Source organism: Trichoderma asperellum, chromosome 1 (assembly GCF_020647865.1).
Source record: "Trichoderma asperellum chromosome 1, complete sequence".
Taxonomy (NCBI): Eukaryota; Fungi; Ascomycota; class Sordariomycetes; order Hypocreales; family Hypocreaceae; genus Trichoderma; species Trichoderma asperellum.
Genome location: NC_089415.1, coordinates 3,693,742 through 3,718,537, shown reverse-complemented (window position 1 = coordinate 3,718,537; position 24,796 = coordinate 3,693,742). Strand labels below are relative to the sequence as shown.

The 24,796-nt window shown below is 51.5% G+C and overlaps 9 protein-coding genes across 9 annotated transcripts; 6 read left to right on the top strand and 3 right to left on the bottom strand.

The window, feature by feature from the left end:
- Positions 1 to 2,327: 2,327 nt before the first annotated feature.
- On the top strand, positions 2,328 to 3,200 carry TrAFT101_001169 (uncharacterized protein; the record flags this gene model as incomplete). The annotated part of the gene is made up of 2 exons (XM_024905987.1): positions 2,328 to 2,342; positions 2,451 to 3,200. The coding sequence occupies 2 exons, from the start codon at positions 2,328 to 2,330 to the stop codon at positions 3,198 to 3,200; spliced, it is 765 nt and encodes a 254-aa protein (XP_024765410.1).
- A 1,874-nt stretch (positions 3,201 to 5,074) lies between these two features.
- On the top strand, positions 5,075 to 7,341 carry TrAFT101_001168 (uncharacterized protein). The gene is made up of 3 exons (XM_024899272.2): positions 5,075 to 5,537; positions 5,620 to 6,073; positions 6,162 to 7,341. The coding sequence occupies exons 1-3, from the start codon at positions 5,243 to 5,245 to the stop codon at positions 7,024 to 7,026; spliced, it is 1,614 nt and encodes a 537-aa protein (XP_024765409.2). The 5' UTR covers positions 5,075 to 5,242; the 3' UTR covers positions 7,027 to 7,341.
- A 2,044-nt stretch (positions 7,342 to 9,385) lies between these two features.
- Positions 9,386 to 9,625, bottom strand: TrAFT101_001167 (uncharacterized protein; the record flags this gene model as incomplete). Its single annotated transcript, XM_066126256.1, has 1 exon — positions 9,386 to 9,625. One exon carries the CDS (start codon positions 9,623 to 9,625, stop codon positions 9,386 to 9,388), a length of 240 nt encoding a protein of 79 aa, XP_065982357.1.
- A 572-nt stretch (positions 9,626 to 10,197) lies between these two features.
- TrAFT101_001166 (uncharacterized protein) lies at positions 10,198 to 13,846 on the top strand. The gene is made up of 3 exons (XM_024905986.2): positions 10,198 to 11,002; positions 11,076 to 12,475; positions 12,556 to 13,846. The coding sequence occupies exons 1-3, from the start codon at positions 10,843 to 10,845 to the stop codon at positions 13,069 to 13,071; spliced, it is 2,076 nt and encodes a 691-aa protein (XP_024765408.2). The 5' UTR covers positions 10,198 to 10,842; the 3' UTR covers positions 13,072 to 13,846.
- Positions 13,847 to 14,758: 912 nt separating this feature from the next.
- TrAFT101_001165 (uncharacterized protein) lies at positions 14,759 to 15,505 on the top strand (the record flags this gene model as incomplete). The annotated part of the gene is made up of 2 exons (XM_024899180.2): positions 14,759 to 15,267; positions 15,346 to 15,505. The coding sequence occupies exons 1-2, from the start codon at positions 14,861 to 14,863 to the stop codon at positions 15,503 to 15,505; spliced, it is 567 nt and encodes a 188-aa protein (XP_024765407.2). The 5' UTR covers positions 14,759 to 14,860.
- A 297-nt stretch (positions 15,506 to 15,802) lies between these two features.
- TrAFT101_001164 (uncharacterized protein) lies at positions 15,803 to 18,839 on the bottom strand. The gene is made up of 6 exons (XM_024901717.2): positions 18,700 to 18,839; positions 17,619 to 18,404; positions 17,293 to 17,550; positions 17,052 to 17,229; positions 16,305 to 16,994; positions 15,803 to 16,216 (listed from the first exon to the last, which is right to left on the bottom strand). The coding sequence occupies exons 1-6, from the start codon at positions 18,712 to 18,714 to the stop codon at positions 16,026 to 16,028; spliced, it is 2,118 nt and encodes a 705-aa protein (XP_024765406.1). The 5' UTR covers positions 18,715 to 18,839; the 3' UTR covers positions 15,803 to 16,025.
- Positions 18,840 to 18,936: 97 nt separating this feature from the next.
- On the bottom strand, positions 18,937 to 21,291 carry GPI8 (glycosylphosphatidylinositol anchor biosynthesis). The gene is made up of 3 exons (XM_024899084.2): positions 21,144 to 21,291; positions 19,968 to 21,082; positions 18,937 to 19,908 (listed from the first exon to the last, which is right to left on the bottom strand). Exons 2-3 carry the CDS (start codon positions 20,498 to 20,500, stop codon positions 19,275 to 19,277), a joined length of 1,167 nt encoding a protein of 388 aa, XP_024765405.2. The 5' UTR covers positions 20,501 to 21,082; positions 21,144 to 21,291; the 3' UTR covers positions 18,937 to 19,274.
- An 815-nt stretch (positions 21,292 to 22,106) lies between these two features.
- Positions 22,107 to 22,442, top strand: TrAFT101_001162 (uncharacterized protein; the record flags this gene model as incomplete). The annotated part of the gene is made up of 1 exon (XM_066126255.1): positions 22,107 to 22,442. The coding sequence occupies one exon, from the start codon at positions 22,107 to 22,109 to the stop codon at positions 22,440 to 22,442; it is 336 nt and encodes a 111-aa protein (XP_065982356.1).
- Positions 22,443 to 22,627: 185 nt separating this feature from the next.
- TrAFT101_001161 (uncharacterized protein) lies at positions 22,628 to 24,695 on the top strand (the record flags this gene model as incomplete). Its single annotated transcript, XM_024899105.1, has 2 exons — positions 22,628 to 22,662; positions 22,736 to 24,695. The coding sequence occupies 2 exons, from the start codon at positions 22,628 to 22,630 to the stop codon at positions 24,693 to 24,695; spliced, it is 1,995 nt and encodes a 664-aa protein (XP_024765404.1).
- Positions 24,696 to 24,796: the final 101 nt, after the last annotated feature.

The window sequence follows — 24,796 nt, the reverse complement described above, 5'->3', positions numbered from 1 at the left end:
CGTGTGTTTTAATATTCGCAGCCGGGGGGTGCTCCTCCCTCGGAAACAGGCAAATCTAACTACTGATGAGTGGCGCTCTTTGGCTGCCCCTCTAATCTGCGAGGTTTCTCGCTGCTCTCTTTTCTCTCATACAACAAACGCCAGTTCATTTTACTATACCCTGGACCATGCCGCCAAAACCACATGGCAAAACCGCCAAAATGACCGGGGGGGCAAAGTGAATTTTGAGAATCTGCACTGTCTGTCGGAACGCGCCCCGGCTTGCGCGTGGACGTGATAGGTGCAAGGCCAGGTGCGGGTGCAGGGCACGGATGCTGATACAGCGCAAACTTCTCGTTGTCGGACCGTGGGACTTGCAAATCGAACATGCTGCGCAAGCCTCGGAGGGCTCCGTGGAGGTGGCTCAGACGTGCATGCAAGCGCGCGGGCACCAGCGAACGACAAAAGCCAAAATCCTCCCTCTGACGGCGCGGCCTCTTCCTCACGAAAGAGAGAAAAAAGATGGCGTCGCTAGGGCTAAGCAGCCTCTTGCCCCGCCATAACGGCGCTGGCGCACCACTTGTCAGTCCCAGCGTCCCGGTAGTGTGGCTCCAGCGGAAAAAGCAAGGGATTTTGTCTCATGATCGACCTTCGCTGCGCTGCGGCGCACGCTCCGTCATGCTGTCACACTCGAGCAAAGCGTCCAAGATGTCCGCGTATGTACGGAGCTGGCGCTGCCTGTCCTGTACTGTGCGCGTTAGAGGCGGCCCTGTCAATCTGTCCGAACGAACCGCAGGAAGAGCTTCCGTCCGCCCCCCAGCGCGCGCGTTCTTCTCCGCAGAGCAAGTGCACTCGTGGATGCTGATATTACGCCGTATTTCGCAAGCCCACGCACGCCCATTGCGAGCAGGGGATGCTGGTAATGGCCATAGCAGCTTTGCCGGGCACATGGGACTTGGCAGGAATGCCAATCTACTTTAGAGCTTCTTACTGGCGGCTTTGCACGCACACACATGCGCATGTATAAAGACGCATTTTCACATATTAAATCCCGGGCCTTAGAGACCCGCCCAAAGCGCCCACTATCGGGCACTGGGCTCGACGAGCCCCGGGTGATGTGCAAGCGCCCAGGCGACGTTTTCTCTCTCTTTTCTGGTGCTCGTTTCTTCTTGTGCCTGTAGCCCTATCGTGGCTGAATACTAACCTCCTTGTGCCATCCACGCGTGGCACCAAAGGCGTGGCTGCATAACACTTCATCGAGCTGGCGGCGATATAACTACTCGCCGAGGTGGCTTGCACGTCCCAAGGCTTGGGCGGCATCGTTGACCCGTGAGTGGCGCATCTCGCCCCAGCTCCCAAACCCATCCATGGATAACGAATAAACGTGGGCGGGCTAACTTAGTACGAAATCTTTGTGGAGGCTGGACCTCTTTGCTTGCTTGCTATCTGGGGCCGTCTGGCGCCCACACATGCTGCTCTCTTCCTTAGCCTTAGCGCGCTTCCCTTGGTGTCCAACATGGCATCCATACGTTATTAGACCTAAGCCTAGGGTAGGGAACAGAGAGCAGTTCTTGTATTGCAGACTTGCCAAGTACATCTACCGATCTCCCGCCTAATATAAGCTGCCTGGGTCCCTAAATTACTTTCTCATCCCTATATTGAGCCAGGGACTCTCTTGTGCGTGTGCGCTTGGGTCATGTCGTGTTTCCTTCTCTCATCCCCGCTTATTGCTGGATAGCTCTTCCTTTCACCTTCAAAAGAGGACTAGGAGAGAGGCACAGAGAGAGTTAGTGAGAGAGAGAAAAAAAAGAGAGAGAAAAGCGAATGCCCTCTACTCGCCTTTCTTCCCCGGCCGCCAACTCTTCTCAGCTCCCGCGCGTCGTTGGAGGGATACGAATATCCTCGACTCATTTCCTCTAGACGACTTAGAAGAAGGGAACCCGTTTCTTGCGTCTCTTTCTTTTGTCGCCGTCTAGGGCCGCGACTCTCTAGTGGATCTTGCTGACCTCTTCTTAATACCTTTTCTCTTATCACCTTTTGCTCCTCTTTTTGGCCCGTCCTCTATTAACATTGTATAATACGCAAAACCCCCCATACGGTCATGACGGTTGTGGCTGCTTTTGGTATATGGAAATCACCGTCTTGCTTGGCGAGACAGCTTCTTCAGACCATCCAACATCTATTCCTTTGCTATATGCCACTGAAAAAAAAGCCCGCTGTCAGCACTGCATATCACTTGCGCCAACTGCCGCGCTCCTTCTCCCCTTGCGCCCTGCACCTTCAACAACTTTCTTCCGGAGTCGAGCGATAGGTCGCTATCTATGCGGCCAAATCACATCGGGCCCTAAATGTCAACTCCTGCAGTAAGTGGTTCAGCCCGTGTATCATCTTGACCCCCTCCCCCTCCCCCAGTCAACATGAGTTAGAAAACAGTGACCGACTTACGCCTTCTCCTCTTTCTTCTCCGGCAGCAAAAAGCCAACCTCGCTCGCATCCGAGACAACCAGAGAAGGTCTCGTGCTCGGAGGAGGGAGTACATCGCCGAACTTGAGCAACGACTTAGAAACTTTGAGCTTGAAGGGGTTTCTGCGAGTTCCGAGGTCCAACTTGCAGCCAGGCGTGTGGCCGAAGAGAATAGACAGCTCCGAGAGCTTCTTCACAAGCACGGCTTCCAAGACGAATACATCGCTCAGTTTCTTTTACAGCAGAGTGGATCGACAGACCCCAGCTCAGGACACCGGTTCAGCGCCGGTGATCATGTTCAGGCGCTTCAGCAGGTCATTAGTCCTCGAAGGCCCGTATCGTTGGACTCTGGAGTTCCCTTTCCACTACCTAGCCAGGTAACCAGAGAAATGCCAACGGCGAGTCTATCGACGGCCAGCGCAGCGCCCTGGGATCCTCAGCAGGTAGCAATGTCGTCGTTTGGACATCCCCAGGTAGTGCCGCCTGCACCGCATCCTTACGCCTCGCCAGCATTTACAGAAGGGCCAGCGACCTCTCTGAGGCAGCCTTCCTTCCAGCCTCTAAATCCTTCAAGCTCGCTGCTTGACGACGTCTCTCAGCACGGCGGAACGACTCCAGCAGGCGGGGAAAATACCGCAGCAATGAGCTACCTTTCCATAAATCCGTATCATAATCCTACAGGCCGCGACTTTCCTCCTCAGCCTCCTCAGCCTCCTCAGCCTCCGCAGCCTCCTCCTCCGGGACCCGGCTATTATTAACGTGGTAAATCAAAATATGAGCTACGCACGAACGATCCAACAATGATTTGACGGTCAAGTTTACGAGACGATTCAATAGTTCTCCGACGATCGCAGAGAACTTTGCATATTCGACCGGCGGAGAGATTTCTATTGGAATGGATACTCACACGAGACACCCTGTAAAGAGGCTGCGCCGTTTGCCGGATGTGTCGGGCGTGCACCTCACGACTCCCCGGTCACGATACGCGCCATACCTCGTAATCGCAGGAGACAATCCCAGGCCAACGACCAACAACCTAGAATTTTAAGCAACTAATGCGAGATACATAATCTCCACGACTAGTGAAGCAACATTACAGTGTCGATGATTTAGCATCAGCAGCACATATAACTGCTTACGAGGCGAAAAACTACAATCTCTAAATCAAAATCTCAACGCAGAACGACGACCGATTCGTGGATCCCAGCAAAATGCTGCACGCCCTGTACGATCTTCTCTGGCATCAAGGCTTATAGATAAATACTTGGCTCACGATACCACAGCCGGCTTGATAATTCAATGGAACCATCTCGTTTTTGGTACTTTGTCCCCATTATTTTTCTTTTTCTTTTTTTCCCGGGCATTCTTAGGGCGAAAGTCGGATCGTAATGTTCAGTCGGGAGCAAAGTCGTATTATTATTATTTTTTTCTTGCATCGGTAGCGGCTGAACAGAGCGGATGATGGATGGAGAGAGAGATACTTGTTTGAAATTTTACTCGTTAATATTGTAGGCTAGACGGATAAGTTCTGTATCTGCGCGATGTGTATCTCCGGATAGGACACGAGAGTTGATATACCCAGGGCGACTGAGTTGGTATGAGAGAAGATAGATGGAATTTGCTCCATTATATTGAGCTTGGGTGCCCGACCGACTATTCACAAAACCACGAGTTGTAGAATAGTCTCTTTGCTTGATTCTCCAACAAAGAACCATCACCCATTTGCCCATGTTGGCGGCTTGTCCTCGTCGCGTTCGGCTGCTGTTTGGCAGCTTAGCGTGCCCGTATTGATGACAATGGAAAGAAATAGATTGGCTGACTAAAAGGGTTAATGAAAGATTAGTAACTTTGATGATTACATGGTGGAGAAGATGGGAAAGGAGCTATCTTGACTTGGGTAGGTAAGAGTATGATGACATAGACCCTGTTGGCTGGTGTTTCTGCTCTATTTAGAGTTTACATGAAGTAGCGTGTACTCCATACCATTGGACGATGTACGCTGGGGAAGACGGGGGCCAGAAGCAATGTTCCCCTAGTTTGGCTTATTGCGATGGTGGTGGTGACAATTTGCAGTAGTTCGCGTCGCGTACTTGAACTTGCAATCATTACCTGTTTGTTTCGGAAGAGAAACAAACATGTCAAATACAGTTTCTTAGACGAGGCTTGGGTTTTACCAAGTTCCTGAGCATCCTTGAATAGCCCATCGCGTTGAAAGCTCTAGGGTACCTATTGCTGTCGAATTGTATCCCACTTACACAAGCATGCATGCCCTGCAATGGTTCCACCGCCCTGACACTAGGCCGTGGCACGCGAGAAAAATAAAATGGAACAAAATTAATATAAAAACCTATTTTCAACTCAAAAGAGGGGCGCAAGCTTAAAGTCGAACTTAACAAGAGCACTTCGTTTTCTTAGCAGTAATATCAATGCAAAGCGATCCCTTTCTCAAGATGCTTCAAGTACAACAGCAACGTCACAGCGCACCGGAGCCAGCGCCTAAACTGCGGCTAATTACCCAATCCGTCTGTTGTCGAAAGTCAGCCCATTATAACCTGCCGGCCGCTCTCCGAAGCTGCTCGGTAGTTCGGAATTGACCCGCTTGGCCGTCATGCGCCGTCTGAGCCGCACCGCCACTAAAACTTACTACATCATCAACATTCTTTGGACCCTGAGCTTATATTTTAATATTAGTCTCGAAGCGCCGACGGCCCTTTTTCTCTCACTCTCCTCCCCTTCCTCTTTCCAAGCATCAGCCTGTGATAATACAAACGCTGACGAGCAGCGCCGCGAATCTAATACCATGCGAGGCGGCGCCATGACCAGCAGGCCGTTGAGCCGATTAAGATCCTCGGCTTCTTGTGCCAGGAGTCGGCAATTTTCCAGGTCGTTTTGGGTGCAGTCGGCTCAACGGGTGATCGTGCGAGCAGCATGGAATGGCGGATTGAGAACGAACCAGACGGTATATCGACCGTTCCCATCGGCGGCGAGGGCTCTGGCGACCGTTTCGGACCGTCCGATAGGCGGCTTGGGTCCGTTGGAGGAATATGACAGACGGGTGGATGCTGGCATTTTGCGGAACGACGAGCATCAAAGAGGTGAGTGGGCTTGCCTGAGCGATTCTATGATCGCGAAGACAATATCCGGTGACTGCAGTTGAACTGACTGACGTATGTATAGGCATCATCGAGAGCTTGCAGCATCTTCACAATGAGCTCCGCAACTATCACGCACCGCCCGTCGTCCACCCGAGCCTTGATCTCCTCAAGCCGGCGAAGAAGTCTGTCTTCTCATCACTCTTTGGTAACGGAGGCGCCGCAAAGGCTACGATAAAAGACATCCCGGAGAATCTACCCCGAGGGCTGTACCTGTTTGGCGACGTGGGCAGCGGCAAGACAATGCTCATGGACCTATTCTACGACACTCTGCCCCCCTCGGTGAAGACTAAGACGAGGATACACTTTCACAACTTCATGCAGGATGTTCACAAACGGCTACACAAATTAAAGATACAGCATGGCAGCGATGTTGATGCTGTGCCGTTTGTCGCGGCGGATATTGCAGAGCAGGGCAATGTGCTTTGTTTTGACGAGTTCCAATGTACCGACGTGGCGGACGCTATGATTCTACGGAGGTAAGTCTTTCTTTTCTGAGTAAAATACCATTTACCTTCCGCCACAGTCGCATAGAGTTGTAGCATAAAAGGCTAACTGAGTAATAAGGCTGCTAGAATGTCTCATGTCTCACGGCGTGGTCCTGGTAACGACATCGAACCGTCACCCAGACGACTTATACAAAAACGGAATCCAGCGAGAGTCATTTATCCCAGCAATCAAGCTGCTCAAGAACCGTCTACATGTCATCAACCTCGACTCACCAACAGACTATCGCAAGATCCCTCGACCGCCGTCGGGTGTCTATCACACCGCGCTAGATCAGCACGCCGAGTCTCACGCCGAGAAATGGTTCCGCTTCCTGGGCGACTCGGAGAACTTTGCGCCGCGATCCGAGACACAGAAAGTCTGGGGACGAGAAATCTTTGTCCCGCGCGTCAGCGGGCGGTGCGCGTGGTTCACATTCGACGAGCTCATCAAGAAGCCCAAGTCGGCGGCCGACTACCTCGAGCTGGTGCGCAAGTACGACGCCTTCATCGTGACGGAAGTGCCTGGCATGACGATTCGCGAACGAGATCTCGCCCGCCGCTTCATTACCTTTATTGATGCCGTCTACGAGGGCAACGCCAAGCTCGTCCTTACGACAGAGAAGCCGCTTGGCGAACTGTTTGTCTCGCGCGACGAGGTTGCCGAGACGCTGCTCCAGGCAAACCCGTCCCACGCGGCACCCACTAAGGACACCACGCAGAGCGTGATGGAGAATCTAGGGGAGAGCGTCGAGAAGCTCAAGAATTCCAATCTCTTTGCCGGCGAGGAAGAGGCTTTTGCGTTTGCCAGAGCGCTGAGTCGGCTGAGTCACATGGAGAGCAAGGAGTGGGTCGAGAAAGGCCTTGGGCTGGAGAACAAGGGCGGTAAGGAAGATAAAGATAGCTGGACGAAGACGAGAAGTCGACAGATGGAGGACTCGATGTGAATTTTTTTTAAGGGAGCCAGGAAGAGGGGGGAACAAAAAAAAGAGAGATGGTTTACGGATATGAGAGATGGTACTTGTATTATTTGGTTCGCTCACTGCTGCTCTGTTTTTCCAATACCCAGAGCGTTTTCTTTTTGTCTAGATGTCGTTTTTTTTTTTTTGACTAGATGCAAGGGATGGGAGGACATGACTGTCCAGGGGCGCGTTTGTTCTTATACATGTATGTACATTATACGCGCCGAGATATCTATAGATAGAGTAGAAAGAGAGAGAGAGAGAAAGGGATATGAGAATTTATGACGATTTACAGCCTGCCTATATCATAATTACTGTGATGATGATGATGGATTTAGCCGTCTGCGAGTATAGTAATGAAGCCCCTTTTTAGGCTTTATCTTCCAGGAGAAAGAAAAAAAAAGTTTCTTTTTTCGGTAAATCTTAGAAAACAAAAAAAAAAAAAAATACTATTCCGCTTGGAAGCAATAGTTTGCGGTGCTCCTTTCTGTTGAGCTAACTGAGCCCGGGGATAAATAGTCTGCGGTTGGGTTATATGGCAGGCTCTTCCCCCCTTTATCAAGGCTTTTTTTGACGGCTTCACACCATCTTTTCTCTCTGTGGCGATATTACTGGGCTTTACTAGAATGGATCATTATTACCTTACGTGGATGTACTGCCCGTGAGCGAGAGAAGGCCGCCACACCATGACTGAGTAGCGAATAGAGGTCCTATTACAAGTACTCTTGAGCAAAGGTACAGGTGGTCGTGGGTAGAGAAGCAACTGCTTCCCCTTGCTCTGAGACACAGCTAAGAATCACACAAATTTCCCTTTTCCTATGGGAGGCCGTTGGATCCTTAATTGGAGGGAGGGAGGGAGTCTGGTGCGAGTCGTCAAACGAGAGCAGTCCTGGAGGCATTCACAGCTGATCGGAACCCTGCTAGCATCCTGCAGTCGCACAGACAAGCCGGCGCGAGCTTTTCGGGCCCATGCTCTCCGCGATTTAAGCACGGTCAAGACTTGTAAGCAAGCTTCTTTGGGATTGCACGGTCCATCTCTGCTCGTCCGATCTGGCCCCGCTGGACGAGAGGCCGCAGAAACAAAACCCTTGAGAAACGAGATTGGTGGGAGGGCCGACGGACACTGCACGCCTGTAGATGCTATGCTACAGTATGCAGAATTGGTGAATACCCCGGCGGGCCTTTTCTTTCTTTATCGGCAGTAGCACTGCTTGTAGATTTCTAGCCGCTGCAGTGCAGAGAGGAAATGCCCACTTCGGGAATCGCGTGGAGTTCAGCCCAAACGTTCTATGAGCTTCTCTTCTCGTCGCGGAGATTTCCTCTTTTTGAAATGGCGGCCCGGAAGGAGCCTTTTTTAAAAATACTATTTTAATTTTTAAAAATTGGCCCTCATTGCTACTCTGCGAGCTCGCCGGGATTGGCAGGGCCCTGTACAATGACGCTGAGAAAAGGTGAAAATATCACCAGTTTGCATTGCCAAGACCCAAGGGGGCTGTTTCATGACCCCTGGCTAGTCGACGGACTGCTGTGGGTAGCGTGTCTACTTTGTATATACGAAGCGGTTATGGTACATAACGATTGAAGCTACCGACGCGAAGACGAGACTACTATTGGCGGGCGTTTTTGGCGCAAATGAGGTCCCTGTAGGGATAAGTTGGAAATAAAACAAAATGGTTTTAAGAGGTCTCGGGGAGCTGAGCTGCACGCATGTTTGGGGGCCGTATTTCATTTGTCTTGAGGGAGATGCCGGATAAACGCGACGACGGGGATTTCCAAAATTCGTATAGGCGTGGCATCATCGGGTTAGTGCTTGTGCTCGTGCGTGCGGCTAATGTGTGTGGCACGTAACCTCAGAGTCACTAGCTGTCAGGCGGATCCGAGGAGGAGGTGAGAGGAGAGGAGCTCTGTGATACCGCGCGACACGAATATAGAGGGACGTTCGCGCCTCAAAGGATATCGATGTGCCCATTGTTCGGCGCTGAGTGTACCGCAGCCCAGCCAGCTGGTATACGCCATTGGTCGTATGCACATAGTTAAAATCATAAGCGCTGACGACGCTGTCGATGCCACGATGCTGATCCGATGGTTCCGTCGAGGATGAGGGCGGGATATTGGAAGGGGAAATTAGCCAGGGACGAAAGGGCCATCGTATCGATAGTAGCAGCTAGCAGCAGCGCAGTAACACGATTTTTGGATGCTAGCGCGCCTTGTCCTAAAAAAAAAAAAGAGAGAGCCGCCTTACCCTTAACAGCAATGGCCTGCTAGCTTGCTGCTGTTGTTTTGATTTCCCTCGCAGTGGCAGCCAGACCAGGCCAAGCCAGACAAGGATCCAAAGGTGACGAAGCTAAAAAAGAGCTCGCAGCAGCGCCTCGCACGGGCCAATGACCGCATCCTCTTTGGGCGTCGCTGGAGACGGTTCCTGGATTAGCGCCTCCCTCCCGCGAGGCCCAGCAGCCAATGGCAGCGCCCGTGTCCCTGGCGCCGTGGCCGCTGGAGCCCCTCTTCCTGGCTGCGGATCCTTGGAGCTGCTGTTCTGCGCTGGAGACTGGTGGCTTGTTTGGTCGACCGCGGCGCTGATCCTCATATTGCGTGCAGCACTTTTGGGTGCGACTTGGTGCTGTCTCGTCGCTGGAGGGAGGGGATTGGACTGGACAGGCGCCAATTGCGCGCTGCTTGGGGCCATTGGTGCCCAGCCAGTGGTAGCTGTAGCTCTAGCAGCCAGTAGCGGTCCTGGCTAGCAGTAGGGCTGGGCGTGGCGATGCACCGGCCGTTGGGAATAGCATCTTCGTCACGCTGCTAACGTGCACCGAACAGGTGTTCGACTCAACCTGCTAGGCACTCACTGTACATGGACTGCATGTAGCTGATGACGGGCACTCCACCGCCTAATGTTGCTGTGCCTCAAGCTAGCACCGGTGGCTGCAGCTCGCTCTGCTGCGCAGCCAGAGCGCGAGCTGTTGGGCGCTTGGCCAGGCAAGACAGACTCAGAGCCCATCCCTGTCTCGCAGCGAGTGCCAGGCTCCTGCAGGTACCGCTAGCTCGCAGCCCCAGCTCCTCACCTCATCCGCCAGGCACCTGGACTAGGGCCGCGTTCCCCGGTATCCTCTCTCGCTCGCTTCTTTTCGCCTCTTCCCTCCTCTCTTCCTCACCACCGCCGTCCATCGTGCGCTGCCTCACTGAAAAACGACAACATCGTCGCCTGCCAGAGCGATCGTTGGAGTCGGGACATCTGCGCCAGGCCAACCGCTGCGCTTCGGTCCGTCCATTCATTCATTCGTTGATTTGCTCACTCATTTTGCGCACTCCTTCATTCTTTTGAAAAAAGAGTCACCGCCGACACCCGACCATCGCTTCTGATATTGCGCGCATTCTTCGAGTGCCTTATTCGCTCCCTCACGTGTTTTTTACGCACTTTGCTATTTGCATCACCATTTATCTGGAACATTTTAAAGTGCCACGGCCTGGTATTTCTCGAATCTAGCTGCGCCGTCTTCTTTTTTGTGTCCCAGCACCAAGAAAAGAAAGAAGTTTGAGACATTTGACGCTCCCCGCCGTCAACGGAAACGCTCCTAGACTCAATAGTCATCTCATTCTTTCTCCCTCCATTACTACAATCTTCATTCCAGCCGGAGACTTCCCCAGCCTCTTTGACTGTGGAACTCAACTGCCAATATATTCCGAGGCCCAAGCGACGCATCGCAGCTTTCGTTGCTCTGTAACGTCAAGTTTTTTTTTTCGTTTCTCTCACCTCGATACTTTGGAATCCACTTCGGCTGTGTGTCACTTCACACTTTCGACAAGATGCCCATCTCACATCGGCACCTCCACCGCCACCATCGTCGAGATATTCTCGACGACATTGACGACATTGTCCATGGAAAGAACCCCTTTGACGATGGTGACGATGGTGATAATGACAGTAAGGGAAATGGAGGTAGCGACAAGAGCTCAGATAGCAAAGGTATTTGCTGCATCGGCCTGGATGGCAAAAGGGTCGTCTATAGCTATAGGTCCACATACTAACTCTCTTCTAGATCAAGCCACTGTAGTTCAAGTTGTCTACAAGACCATGTCAGCAACCTTTTCCGGCCCCATTGGCGGCTATGTGACTGTGCATCAAGGCCAAAGCCCTCCGACAGTGGCTCCCAAGCCCTCCCCGAAGCCTGATGCGCAATCCAAGGAATCACCAAAGGAGACGCCAACACCAGCAAAGGAGACGCCAAAGGAGACGCCAAAGAACACTCCCAGTCAGCAGGAACAGACACCCCACGCACAAAAGACAAGCTCCGCTGAGCCGACTGCCATTCGCCCTCCTCAGCAAACACAATCCGAGTCCGAAACAGCCCTTGCCAAGGCTACGGGAACACCATCACCAACGCAGTTGGCCCTTGACGGTAACCGAGCTCACTCGGGCGCTGCCACCCCCACCATTGATGCGGCATCAACATCTTCGACCCCCAGCAGTGTCAGTGCGGCCAGCTCTGGCACGAGTGCTGGAGCCAAGGCTGGAATTGCCATAGGAGTGCTCGGTGGCGTGTTCGTCATAGGACTGCTCGTCTTCTTCCTCGTCAGCCGCCGCAGAAAGCAAGCTCAGGCCGAGCAGCTTATGGATGACAACGAAAAGGTTCAACCAGCACCTCCACCACCGGTCCAGCCGCGGGCTATTACCCCAGTCATTGCAGTGTCGCCACCAGTGTCACCACCAATGTCTCCAGCCATGTCCCCGGAACCCATTGACGACATGCCTGTCCGAACAAACCCGAATGCGCCACGCATTAGCCTCAGGCCCGTGACCCAATTCCTGCCCAACTGGAATCTCGAGAAGCAAGCTGCGGCGGCTGCTGCTGCTGGCGGTGTTGTTGGTGTCGCCGTTACTGGCGATGGCTCAGACCGTCCCAACACCAGCCAGAGTGATCACCCTGCTAACCCATTCGGTCAACAAGCCGAGCGTGTTCCCTCCCCTATTCACGAAGATGCAACCGTTTTCACCCCTTATACGCCATCTGAGATGTCTGTGAGCGACAGTGCGTCAATCTCTGAGATTCCGCATGCTGAAGAGGCTGTTGCTGCCACTGCCGTTGCTGCTTCTGCCGTTGCTGCCGGTGCGGCTGGTGCTGTTGCCGGAGCCGCAACGCTGGCTCGCAAGCAATCGATGCGAAACCGCAACCCTAACAATGTTGATCTAACTGTCAATACGCTTGCCACTGTCCCTCCAAGCCCTGCCGTCACCGACTTTAGCGTGTCGTCACCCGCTGCTGGTTCTGTGCCTACGCCTCAGCCATCTCAGAGCGCTGCTGCTATCGCTGCTGCAGGCGGCCCTGCCAACTCTACCGTTCACCGGGTGCAGCTTGACTTCAAGCCTACACTCGATGATGAGCTGGAACTGAAAGCTGGTGATTTAATACGACTTCTTCACGAGTATGACGACGGATGGGTGAGTACTTGAATCCTAATGATAACCAAAATTTCAACATAGTTTACTGGTGACATCTGCTAACCGTATGGAAACAATAGGCGCTTGTCATCCGCATGGATAGATCTCAACAAGGTGTTGTTCCTCGCACATGCTTGTCTACGCGAGCAGTTAAGCCTCGACCTCCCCAGGGACCCTCTCCCGGCAACCCAGCTGGCCCTCCAAGGGGTGTCAACTCTCCTACCGGCCAGCGACCAATGACTCCTCAAAGCCAGCGCCCCATGACACCGCAAGGCAAGTTCCCTCCTAACGGTGCTCCGAGAATGGGACCTGGCCCTGGATCTCGTCCTGCCTCACCCGCCGGTTCAATGATGAACCGCAATGGCGCAGGTCGACCTCAGTCCCCAATGGGTCGTCCAATGAGCCCCGGACCCAAGTACCAGGGACCTCCCACCAGCCGACCTCAAAGCCCCAGTGTGATGAGCCAACAACAAAACAGCCCTACTGGGTCTAGCCCATTGAACCCAAATTCAAACCCAACATCGCCAACGGGCCCACCGGCGGGACCAGCAGCTAGTCCCATCGAGAGGAAACCGGTTCCCGGCCAGGCCTACTAATGTAGCTCCTGATGCTGAGTCGCGATTCCTTTTTCGATTAAGCATACTGGCCTTGTGCGCGCAAAAAAAAAAAAAACTAAGCCACATCTGGGTACTAGAAAGGGGACTGGGCGTTTTTGAGAGGTATCCATGAACAAGATAAGGCTCTTTGGCGTAAGCCCGAGACCGTATCTGACAATTGAGGATGTGAGCCATTGATTTACCATTGATTCACTCCTCTCTTGCCTTGTTTATTTTTGTCTTTGTCTTGATGTTTACTCCTCCTTCACTTCTTCTTGCCGCCATGTCGAGCATTTTCCTTTCCTTTTTTTTTTTTTCATATATAAAGCTGATGCCAGCATCTTACATTTAACTTGTGTATATATCATTCACATACGAAAAGGCATTGGCCTCGCTGTACCTGACTGTACTTTGACTTGGTGCTGCGACAGTTGATAAGAGACTATCCAATCTAGGCTTGAATAGGCATTCATGAATTCTGTTCCGAGCAAGATGTGGTGGGACTGGGCCAATGCTTGATTTGTACTTTATTTCATTTCTTTTTAACCCCCCTTTTTTACCTTATTATCCCACGGTATGTGATGGAACTGCGACTGAAGGAATGCGAAGCTGGTTGGCAACGAAGAAAACGTTGGACGGCAGCCGCATCTTTCAAGGTTACGACGATAGGAAGAGTTTGCATGTCCCGTTAGGAGAATGAGACGTTTATGGAACGAATATGTGTTAGCCAGGTATATAAATCTATATAGTCACGGATATGAAGATCAGATTTAAGATTCACGACGAGGCTCCCCTGCAGTTTTGTGCATGATGTGTAGGTGTAATATGTGTTGGTTCCTACAGGATATTGACTGTGCATGAACTGCTGATTTTGATACTAGCTGGATCAAGTATAAACTAAATGATGCTACTGCCTGCTGTTTGCTAAAGGAGGCAGTGTTATATACGTGAAGGAATGACTGATCGATTTCCATACGCATTGTGGCCGGTAACAAGGAATATTACGGCCATCACCAACAGTGATGCCAGCAGCCATGTTGTTGTTGATAGCTTTTTCAGTACCCCCCTCCGGAATAAAGGAGGTCCGTGGAGCGTTGGTGCATGGGAAAGTGCGGTCCAGCCAACTCTGTCACACCTCTATATTCTTTCCACTGATATCCAGGCTCGCTTCTTCTGATACAATGAATAGCCTGTATTCGCCTATGCTGAGGCTTTGTTGATGACATGTCCGGAAGCAAAAAAAAAAAAAAAAGACAAAATTAGTCGAGGGCTCTTTGGATGCACGTGTTCTCTCTTCATTTCTCTCCTTTACTATTTATCCATCAGATTGATGTTGGTCCGATATCAAACTTTGATTTGATGGAGCTATTCAGCCGTACGTACGTCCAACGATTTTGTGTATAACTGAAAACCTTCATTTCATGAGAAGGAAAAGGAAGCGAAAAGAAGCCGGCTACTATTACCAACACCAACCTATTGTTGTGCCTCGTTCGAATAGGAGCCAACAAACGCATCAATTCTAGATCAAGGGGGTTCGAATAGGCTGGTCTGATTGTCATCTGCCTTTTATCCTGTCTGTCGGACAGCTGCCAGTCAGATCGGTTTACTTTTGTCTCGGATCGTTTCTCCCCACTTTGAACTTGCATTTTTCTTCATCCTTTTCTCTTTCTTTCTCTTTTTATGCTGCCGCTGCCTACCCCTACTGGTGAATATATATCAGATATTCACCTTATGGCAAACGAGCACATTTATTCTGTGAGGATAACGTCAGATCGACCAACAGCTCACCATGTGGCCTCAGCTCACCAACCTTCTCCTCCTAATTCTCGCCGCACCGAGTCTGGCAGCTCCTTACCGCGGTCTGCCCACCATTCCCTTCATCATCCCAGGGGGGCATCCACCAGATCGAGTTATTCCAACGAGCACGGCTCCAGAAGCGATCCCAACTTCTGTCGTGCCTCTCCCGGGCTTCAACCATCTCGCGCAGAACAACACGCAGGCCGTTACCAAGAGTCCTGATAGCAGTGCCGCATTCTCGGGCACGTGCGTGCAGGTCACGCTCGGCGGCCACGGGAAAATCGGCATGACGACGCTGGAGGGACGATGTGTTGACGATGCGGGCATGTGGTGGGATACGAGCCTGAATCTGAACTCGTGTGTTGGCAATGTTGGAGGTCGTTTGGTGTATGAGGAAAAGTAAGTGAAAACTTGGCCCGAGTTGCTATATGGGGAAAAAAAAGTCTTTTACTGATGGCGTGGAAATCTCGATTATAGCGGTGGCTTTGATGCTACTTGCAGACCATGCACGCTGGACTACATTCACGACTCGGGCAGCGTGCTTCTCAAATGCAACTGTCTGGATCAAGTGAGGTTTCCCAGGTACACTGCTTTAGAGATGGGACCTGGTGGTAAGATTGCACTTTCATGGATTTAATAAAAAGATGGAGTATTAGCTGACAATGGCGTGGCAGTTTCGAATCTATTCGCAGTCAGGCCAGTTAACGGGCGACTCATTTGCGGCAACCATGTGGGAATGCAAAGCCCGACTTTTTTTGCTTAGTTACCGTCTCGATTGTACTCTGATGAGATGCGAAATGAGAGTGAGAATTGGGGGAGTAAGTTGTGGGAGGGTTTGACGACAACTTTCAACGTACATATGAAAAGTATGGAAACGACTGAGAAAGAAAAACAAGATCTGGGAGTGAGCTTATATAAAGTGAAGGCGCATATTTGGAGCATACAGATTAAATCAAATTTCTTTTCTTTCACACCAGATTATGAAAAGTTCTGTCTAAACAAGGTATTGACTTTGAGCCCGATCCCAAGCTCCAAAGTATGGACACCACGCTCATTATTTCCAAGCCAATTTAGCAATCATATGCTCCCCCGAGCCATTCACCCCCCGTCTGCTGCTCGAATAGAAACAAGAGTAATCAATCCCCAGCCTATCCAGCTCAGATGACAAACTTGCCGCCACAACCACCACACACTTCCCCCTGTGAATCCCCCACTGCGTCTACGCTTCCGAGGTACTCCTCCGCCAGTTTCTCCAGCTCAGATACCTTGAGGCAGCGCATCTTGCAGACGCCGCACACGCGGGAGATGCCTGGTGCTAGGATAGGGATGCCGGATGTAGCGCATATGGCTATTTCGAAGCGTTAGTCAAGAATCATGGAAAGGGGTTAAAAAAAAGGAAAGAGGAAAGAGGAGAGATGTAAGGATTGCTTTCGTACCAAATGCGTGTCGATTCTCACAGGTAGCTACGTCGTCCTTAACTGACAGCTGAGTGCTACAGAATACACATGGCAGTCTCACCACCACGTCTTTGAACAGCTGTCTTAATGGGCTACTTTGTAGTCTGGCAGTGGATGTTTTCTGTCCGGGAGTCACGCCGGGCACGTCTTCTCCCATGCCATACATCCACTCCCACACTCGACCTTCAGTCGTGAGTGGCTTGGAGATTTTTCTGATACGCTGAGGCTTGTCATCTGTATCGGCGGGCACTTGCCAGTCAAAGTGTACGTTTGAGATGCCCCGGCGATCAGGATGCTGGGTGTCGTGCTTTGACGCGAGCACGGCAGTGCATCCGTCGCCCGGGGACTTGGCTAGGCCCCAGAGGCGAAACCGGTAAGGGTGGACCTGCAATACGGGCTCGGCTGGCGCTGGAGGTGCCTCTTGCATCGTCCTATCGTCTCCGTTTTCAGAGTCTGACTCGAAATCCGAGTCTACGCCGTATAGCGCGGCAGATCGAGAGACGAGACGGGCGTGTTGATCCCCTATATCTTCCACCCACTGTGGCAGATTTCCTTCCGGCAGGTTTGTCTGATACCAATCAAGGTTCGTAGAGGTGGCGGATAACCTGATCAATGAATAGTATGGGACTGGAGGCTTGTTTTCAGGATCCGGATCGTGAACAACGAGTCCTAGCATTGAAAATAAGAACAAGGTCACCGTATATGTAGCAGCCATATGGAACTCACCTGTGATGGGATTTGTCGATGGTTCATCTGATTCAGGATATGCTGAGGCACACTCCCAGACAGAGTGTGGAGGTGCCGGCTCAGCCAAAGGACCATTGAGCACGACTTGAAAAGGCTTAACAGCAAACGGAGTCGATACAATACCCCGAGAAATATGAGAGTCTCCTTCAGTCCATATCTGCTATTCCATTAGCGCTAAATTTCCTTGAGCTGCACACCTATAACCGCAATCGCCACTTACTGCATCCTCCCACTCAACCAAGGCGTCACTGGAGAGGGACAGGCATATGCCGGTGGTGTCGCTTTTCTCAGATACCACATCGGGAAGATGACCCCTTTCCCAGTCGCCATATAGTATGATTCTCCGGAAGCCAACATGATTCTTGGCAATATATGCAATAGTTGCCGTCCTGTACCCATCTTCGATGAGCCAGGGACTCCATTTTATAGAAAATGCGCTGCCTTGAGGGGTGAAATCTGGGTCGTGTGGATCTGACGCCTAAGAGAGAGTGAGTGGACAGTGCAGAAAGTGAAGCTGGAAAGTAGACGAGGGGAACATCAGCTCACCTCCTTATGAGGACCGCTACCGTCGATTCTAACGTGCTGCGTCAACGTCCAAATCCATTCTTTCTCGGAACCACGCTTTGAAGTGTCTCGTCGCAGGTGATACTGAACACTCATGACGATAATCTGCCCCGAGTCATTCATGTAGGCCAACAAGGCCCTTCCTGGCGCAATCTCCCCGGCCCATGAGAAAGACACGATGCGCTCGTCCATGGTCCGATAGCCGTCTTTGGACTCGGAATCGGGTATGGGCAGCTTGGCACCCAAACCCCATAGCATCCGCCAGTTCTTAAACGTCCGCGTTCTCATGCTCGATGTGGCAGTTGACTGGCTATCAGCCTGCTCTCCAAACGTGATCAAGTTTCCGGTAGTTGTCAAGGCCATCAGCACCGGCCGCGAGTTGCAGCCCAATCCGCTTGGCGACCATTCTACCCTGATGACCTGTCCCAGAGCCGCTCCAGACCCAGTGACTGCGCCGTTGCCAACGCCTCTAAAGTTGCCCTCCTCGCCGGTTTTGGGAGCTGGTAGTTTGACACCAGCCTGGGCACATAGCTGGCCATTGATCCTGGTGTTGGGGTTTATGACGGAGGATGGCTGGAGAGACAATGCAAATTGATACTGAGAGGCATCTCGCTCATCAGCATCGGCATCGTGGCCGCCCAGAAAGTCGGGCAAGAATATGTAAATGGATTCTTGCGTTGCAATAGCGAGCTCGGCATCGCATGACCAGGCAAGGGCATGCGGTGAGGGCGGACGAGAAGTGAGAGATAGCGTCTGAAGGGGACGTGCCTAAGCCGATTGAATGTCGAGATTAGTAGTCGAGAAGCTGAGTTTATGAGCAACAAGGCATGGCAAAATAGTAAGGAGGATGGATCACTTGTGAAATTGCAAAATTTAGAAAGGCAGCTGAACAGAAGCACTAGAGCCTGGTTTTTATACGCACTATACAAGCAAATAGACAAATTTCTGGTAAAAAAAAAATAACTGAAGAGAAAAAGATAGAAATGCCAAAAGCCACGTCTTGAGGTGGTGTCTGGCATGGGTATGATGCAAAAACTTGGTGTAAAAGCTGCAGTCAACTCACCCTAAATCGGTCCATGTTATGGAGGGCTGGGTGAGGCCAACTTCGTCGAAACGCGCGCAGATTCAATCAGATTCATTGGCGTATTTCGCATCCGCCTGCGAAAATGCCTCTTTTTCTTTGGACACGCCGGGGAGATGAAAAATTTCATCAACAAGGTTTGCTTCGAAGAGCGGAAGAAAGCTACACGGTCGAATACGTAGTTTACTGCTGACTAAGGCAAGATTTTCAGCTACATAGCTCGCCGTGCTGTGAAAATTCTATGGACTTGATGGTGTTTTATGTCTACATGTAGGCATTGCGTATAAATCTATGGCAGTATTTCTAATGAATTTTGCTTTAATATATTCTTCCAGGATCAAGCAGTCCATTCCGCGCATATCACAGCAAGAAACGCGCCTTACAAAAGCTAACTCAACAGTGGTCATTCCGCAAACAGCATTACAAACAGCATGAACTGTGTTGAAATCATAGTAAACAAGGTCTCGTTCGTCTTTGGAACAAAAAAAAAAAATCATAATATGGGCTTAAATCAAATGCATGATAACGAAAACGGTGAATCAAAGTGCTGCTGCAACTCATGCTTCCAAAAAGCTACCAACCCCCCATAATAGTGCACATCCAGCAAGTGCCGTAGCTCCAATGATCTTCTTCGTCCACCAGTCGTCTTCAGTAAGAGCCTTAGCCCCCTGGATCTTCCTCGGCGGCGCGGTAGGAACGCTCGCAGGAATGGACGATACATTGTGGTAGGCGGCATCTTCTTCGGCCTCCTTTCTCCGCAGCATGGCAATAGTCTTGCTGAGCTCGACCAATTCTTCTTCCAGAGCCAGGTCCTTGGCCCTGTCAACCTCGACGTTTTGGATATTGCCAAAGAAGTCGGTGATCAAGCGACTGCGCGCAGCTTCTTCTCCGCCAGGGAAGAGGTCGTAGTGGACTCCGGCGGTTGAGTGGATCTTGTCAAATTCATAGCTGTCAAACAGTTCGCCAATGGTCTTCTTGCTGCTCAAGTCTTGGACATGAGCTTCGAGGAATTCCAAGTTGTAGTAAGTGTATCGGTCAATGACAGCAACACCGACGTCATTATCGGCGTGATGAGAGTAGGAAGATTCGTCGAGCTCAGATGATCCCGTAGCAATGATGTTGGGAGAGTATAGTCTGCTGTACATGGTGTTTGCTTGGCAAGTATCGATCATAAAGAGGATTTCATGGTATCTATATGTGACGAACTGGTTAGACTCACCCCACCGGCTTCAAAAAGGACAAATACGCACCTCTTCTTCTCCCACATCTGTTCAAAGGCATCAGCAAGATCGAACGCGCCAATCTCTTCCGCGTCTTGGAACTTGAGAAATTCGTTTCCACCATGTCCGGTCATGTATACAAAGATGTTGCTTCGGTCGTCGGTCAAGAGTCGCTTGCTTCGGGGGGTCTCGTCGCCGACACGATCGGTTAGGAGTCGGATGAAGTTTTCAACGGTGACCTCGTATCCACGATAGTCAACCTCAATGTTGTCGCCATACAGGTCCACGGCCCGGTCTGAGTTGCTGTAGACGGTGCCTGGGAACGCATTTCGTGGATTGCAGGCCATATCGTCGGGCAGCATGAGGATGATTTGGGAATCGGGGATGCCCAGGCGCTTGACGGTTCGGTACATGGACAGTACATTGGCGAGATGGCGGTAGTTGAACCAGAATCGCGATGTGCAGACCAGGACGGCCCAGTTGCTCGTGTGCTCAGCGACAGCGGTTGTCGCGAGAAGCACCGAGGCCACGATGGCCCGGAGAGGGAGGCCGGAGAGCTTCATCGCCGCCCAGTGACAATGAAGACAGAATAGAAGGCCGAAGTTGAAGACGACTTGATAGATATTAGCTTGGTATTAGTGTTAGCGACAGCTGTGGCTTCGATGCCATAGCAATGCCGCTGCAAGTCGCGATGGTGGGTAGTTTGAGGTTGTTTGGCTAATGAGCTCCAGTATGTGGTCAGTCCTGCTGGCTTACAAATTTGGACCCCCTTTTGCGTTTCAGGCACTGGCAGCAGGTAGTGAGTACGTGCTGGAACATGCCAAATCTCGCGTTGGCTCTAGTACCTCTCTAGCAGCTCTTAGTACGCTATAGAGGGCAGACCAGTCTCCAAATGGCCGTCGCGGGGCGTGTGGGGAGCAGAAAGAGGGGTGCATCTTGAAGAAAGGAAGTACCCGTAGCTAGCGGCCGCTAAACGCATGTGACAGGCGGTTGAAGGCACGAATCTGGAGAAAATTGGGGGATGGAGAGAGTGATTACTGGGATCTGAGATACTCGGGGCCCCTAACAGTTTGTCAATGAAGAGAATCCAGATTGTATGTGCTTCTCAATGGTGCTGCGGATCAAGATGCTTGAAATAATCGCCTCTATAGCACAACAGTCAGTACATATTCAAGCGTCTTACACCTTGCAGAGCGGGCAACATACAGTATGGTAGCATCAGCTCACTGTGGCTGTTTGGGGCGACTTGTGCGGAGAATGGAGTAAGACTTGGGGTAACAGAGAAATCCGAAGCATCTACATGGCGATACTAGTATATTACGTTTGTAGCAGCGGTGAGCGAATGGTGTAGAGAAAAGACCATCTTGTCTGTGAATCATAACTCCGAGTCTTTCCCTTCTTCATGCAAGGTTGCAAATTCATATTACAAGGTAGTACCAAATAGAAAAAAGAGGTTGGAGACGAGGCAGCCGAAACGATTACGTATCCATTGTGTTTCTCCCCGCGCTTCGATTTGACAGCCTTGATCGACGTTTAGGTTATGGTGTAGTAAAAATGCATGCAATCACAAGCTACAGTTGAGAGAGGGGAGATTGACAGAGGTTGGGTGACAGAAACGGAGGGAGTGTTAAATAAATACATGCATATAAAACTATAAGATTAGCACTTTTTACAGCAGATTTCCCCTAATAATGTATGTGTATATTATTGCCTTATAGGTTCAAATTCTCGCATTCCTTGTTTTTCTGTCCCTCGGCTCGACGCTACTATGCATGCCACCAACCAGGGTCTCATGCGCCCCACGTGCCCAATGACGAAACAGCTTACAAAAAGACCAAGGGAAAAAAAAAAAAAAAAAAAAAAAAAAAAAAGAGCAGAGTGAAGCAAGAACAAAAAAAAATCCTCCCCTCGTCACATAGATGCTGGAGATGCTCAAAGCGGCAGTTTGTTTAATTAGCCATGACAGGCGTTAAGATTAACGATTAATTTTAGCATGGCATAAGCGACTACGTAATCGCCTCACCGTTTTCTCGTGCAGCTTCTCTGTAAACCTGTTTCAATTGCCCACCCAAGCATTATAGTTCTCAACACGTCTCAACACGTGAAAGCAGAGCGCTGTATCCGCCGGGACCGCCAGAGCCTTAGTGGACACATGAGCCACTACCGTCCATGTGCCCAGCACCCGCCGCCGCCATAACCCGCCGACTCAGCTCTCCTTCAGCTCTCAGCCATCAGTCGCACCTCCATTCCTATCGAACCACCGTCTGTCGATTTGGATTCCAGGGGCAAACAGCGTTTGTTCGCATTCGCATACGGCCTCGCGCCTCTCAGCCCTGCAGCGCCTCATCCCTCCTCCGTCCAGCTGATCAAACCCCGCTGCATTCCCTGTTCTCCAAGCTGGGGTGCTACAGTATTCGCCCCCCTCATGCGGAGAACGCTCTCTCTGGTCCCTGCGACTCTGTGAACGGCCCGGAAGACACGTCAGATCGACCGCCTGCTCTATAAAATCTGCAGAAAACCACCATAGATTGCTATTTTGTTATTCCCAGGCTGCTCTCCCTTCTCATTCTAGCGTCTCGTAGCTGTATCAGGACATCTTGGCTCGCCAGCAGCCGTCTTGATTATACAAGCAACTCAACACACGACCAAGTATATTACCAGCCACACATACCAGATCTCGCAGCCCAACCATGGGCCGGCTACCGTCACACATTTTCATTGTAAGGTACGAAGCAGCAGAAGGGCACATGTTTTGCCATCTGGCTGGCCAATCATCACTGACTGTGTGGACGTCTTAGACATGGCAACCGACTCGATGCCGCCGACAAGCAATGGCACCTCACGTCGCCAACCCCTTACGATACCCCCCTGACCTACGGCGGCTTTCTGCAGGCCAGGCAGGTGGGCAACCAGATTGGGAGCATTCTAGAGCAAGCCAAAGTCGACGCTGAGGTGACCAAAAACGGCGCTGGGCTGAGCGGGAAGCGCAGACGGTTCAGAGTGGTCATCCACAGTTCGCCGTTCTTGCGATGCATCCAGACGTCGATAGGAATCACCTCAGGCCTTGCGCAGTTGGCGCCCGAATCCATATACCAGCCATCCGATGTCATCATTCCGCGAAAGGCGCCAATCGGCCAGCAGAGCCCGCACAAGTCCGCCTTGCTCCGGCTGGATACGTTCCTGGGAGAGTGGCTCACGCCAGAGTACTTTGAGATGATCACACCACCTCCCGGAGCAGCTCTGATGATGGCCAGTGCAAAGTCAGAGCTTCTACGGCGCGAAGATTACAGCATGTACACAAGCGCTCCGGTCTCTGCTAACAGTCGTCCGGCGTCGAAAGGCGCTCTCTGGAGCTCGCCTGTCTCTACTCTGCAGCCGCCTGCTTCACCTACATTGGAAAGAGGCGGCGTTTTTGCCCCGTCGGCCATGGCCGCCGCGCTGTCCTCCGCGTCGCAGGAGCAGAAGAAAGGCTATGCCCCCCCTCGACCGCTGCATGCCATTTCGAGTAACGGAAAGATTCCGGATGGATTCGTCGCTCATGCCAGAGACTCGTGCGCTGTGATTGACTACCAGTGGGACTCAATGAGAGCCCCGCTTGATTTTGGCGATGGCGGAAAGCTAGGCGAAGAGTGGGCGTCGATGCACCACCGCTTTCGCTCAGGGTTGAAGAGGATGGTAAACTGGTATGCGACGATGGACTGTCCCGACGAGATGCTCTGCACATCTACGACCAATGATAACGACCATAACTGCAATGATAGCGGCTATGGTGAAGAGGAGGATGAGGAAGTCGAGACGGTCGTCATCATCGTGTCTCACGGTGCTGGCTGCAATGCTCTGATTGGTGCCGTCACGCACCAGCCTGTTCTTATGGATGTTGGAATCGCCTCCATCACAGTAGCTGCTAGAAAAGCGGATGCTGATTACCCCAAAGCTCTTGCCGTTGCAGCAGAGCGCCAGGGCGGTGCTGTGCCTCCGCTAGCTGCTGTCGATGATTTGTACGATATACGCCTCTCGGCAAGCACAGAGCACCTGCGTTCTAATTCTGGAGCATCCATTACCGGGCCATCAGCGTCGCCCAGGAACACCTGGAGTGCTTCAGGTCGCCGTGATCGCGCATCAGTATTAGCCAGCCCAACCACTACGGAGGGACCTGTCCTGAGTCCCTTTACCGGTCTCGTCTATGGCAGCCGAAGTAGTTCTGCAAACGCTTCAGCCGGCCCCTTTTCGCGACGAGACTCGGGCTCCAGCCGAAGGTCCCCTAAAGTCGCACCGCCTGCAGGTATGACCGTGAACGTCTCCGGCGGCAACGAAAGTAGCGGGCAGACCGCAGGACGGGGGAGTATGTCATCTTCTTCTGGCCTATGGACACCCGCACGCTCTGCGCTGCGTTTTATAGACGATGTCGATGAGGAAGCGGTAGTGGATTATGATAGCATGTTCCCCGACTTTGATAACAAGCGATTCAGCCCCAACCCCATATCGGACGAAAACGTCAAGCCATCGAAAGAAACAAAGTCAAAACCATTCCCATTCCTGGACCGGGCAGCTGAGCGCTCAACTTCTCCAAAGGGGGGCATCTTCTCCGCCCCTATCAAAATCAACACGGAACTGGCCTCCAAGGCATTTGGAGGCCCGGTGGAAGAGATGCCACTGTCACAACTTGGCGGCCTGTGGAATTTAGCTGTGCCTGAACCGGACGTATCTAGGGATTGGAGTCAGACGAAGAGGAGATGGACTGTTAACGAGAGAGCTTGATGATGAGAAAACTGCTCTTATTTAAAAATGATTTTGGGCGTAAGCAAATTTTGATATAAGCGTATCGGTTCTTGATTTGGGATATATATGGCGCAAACGAA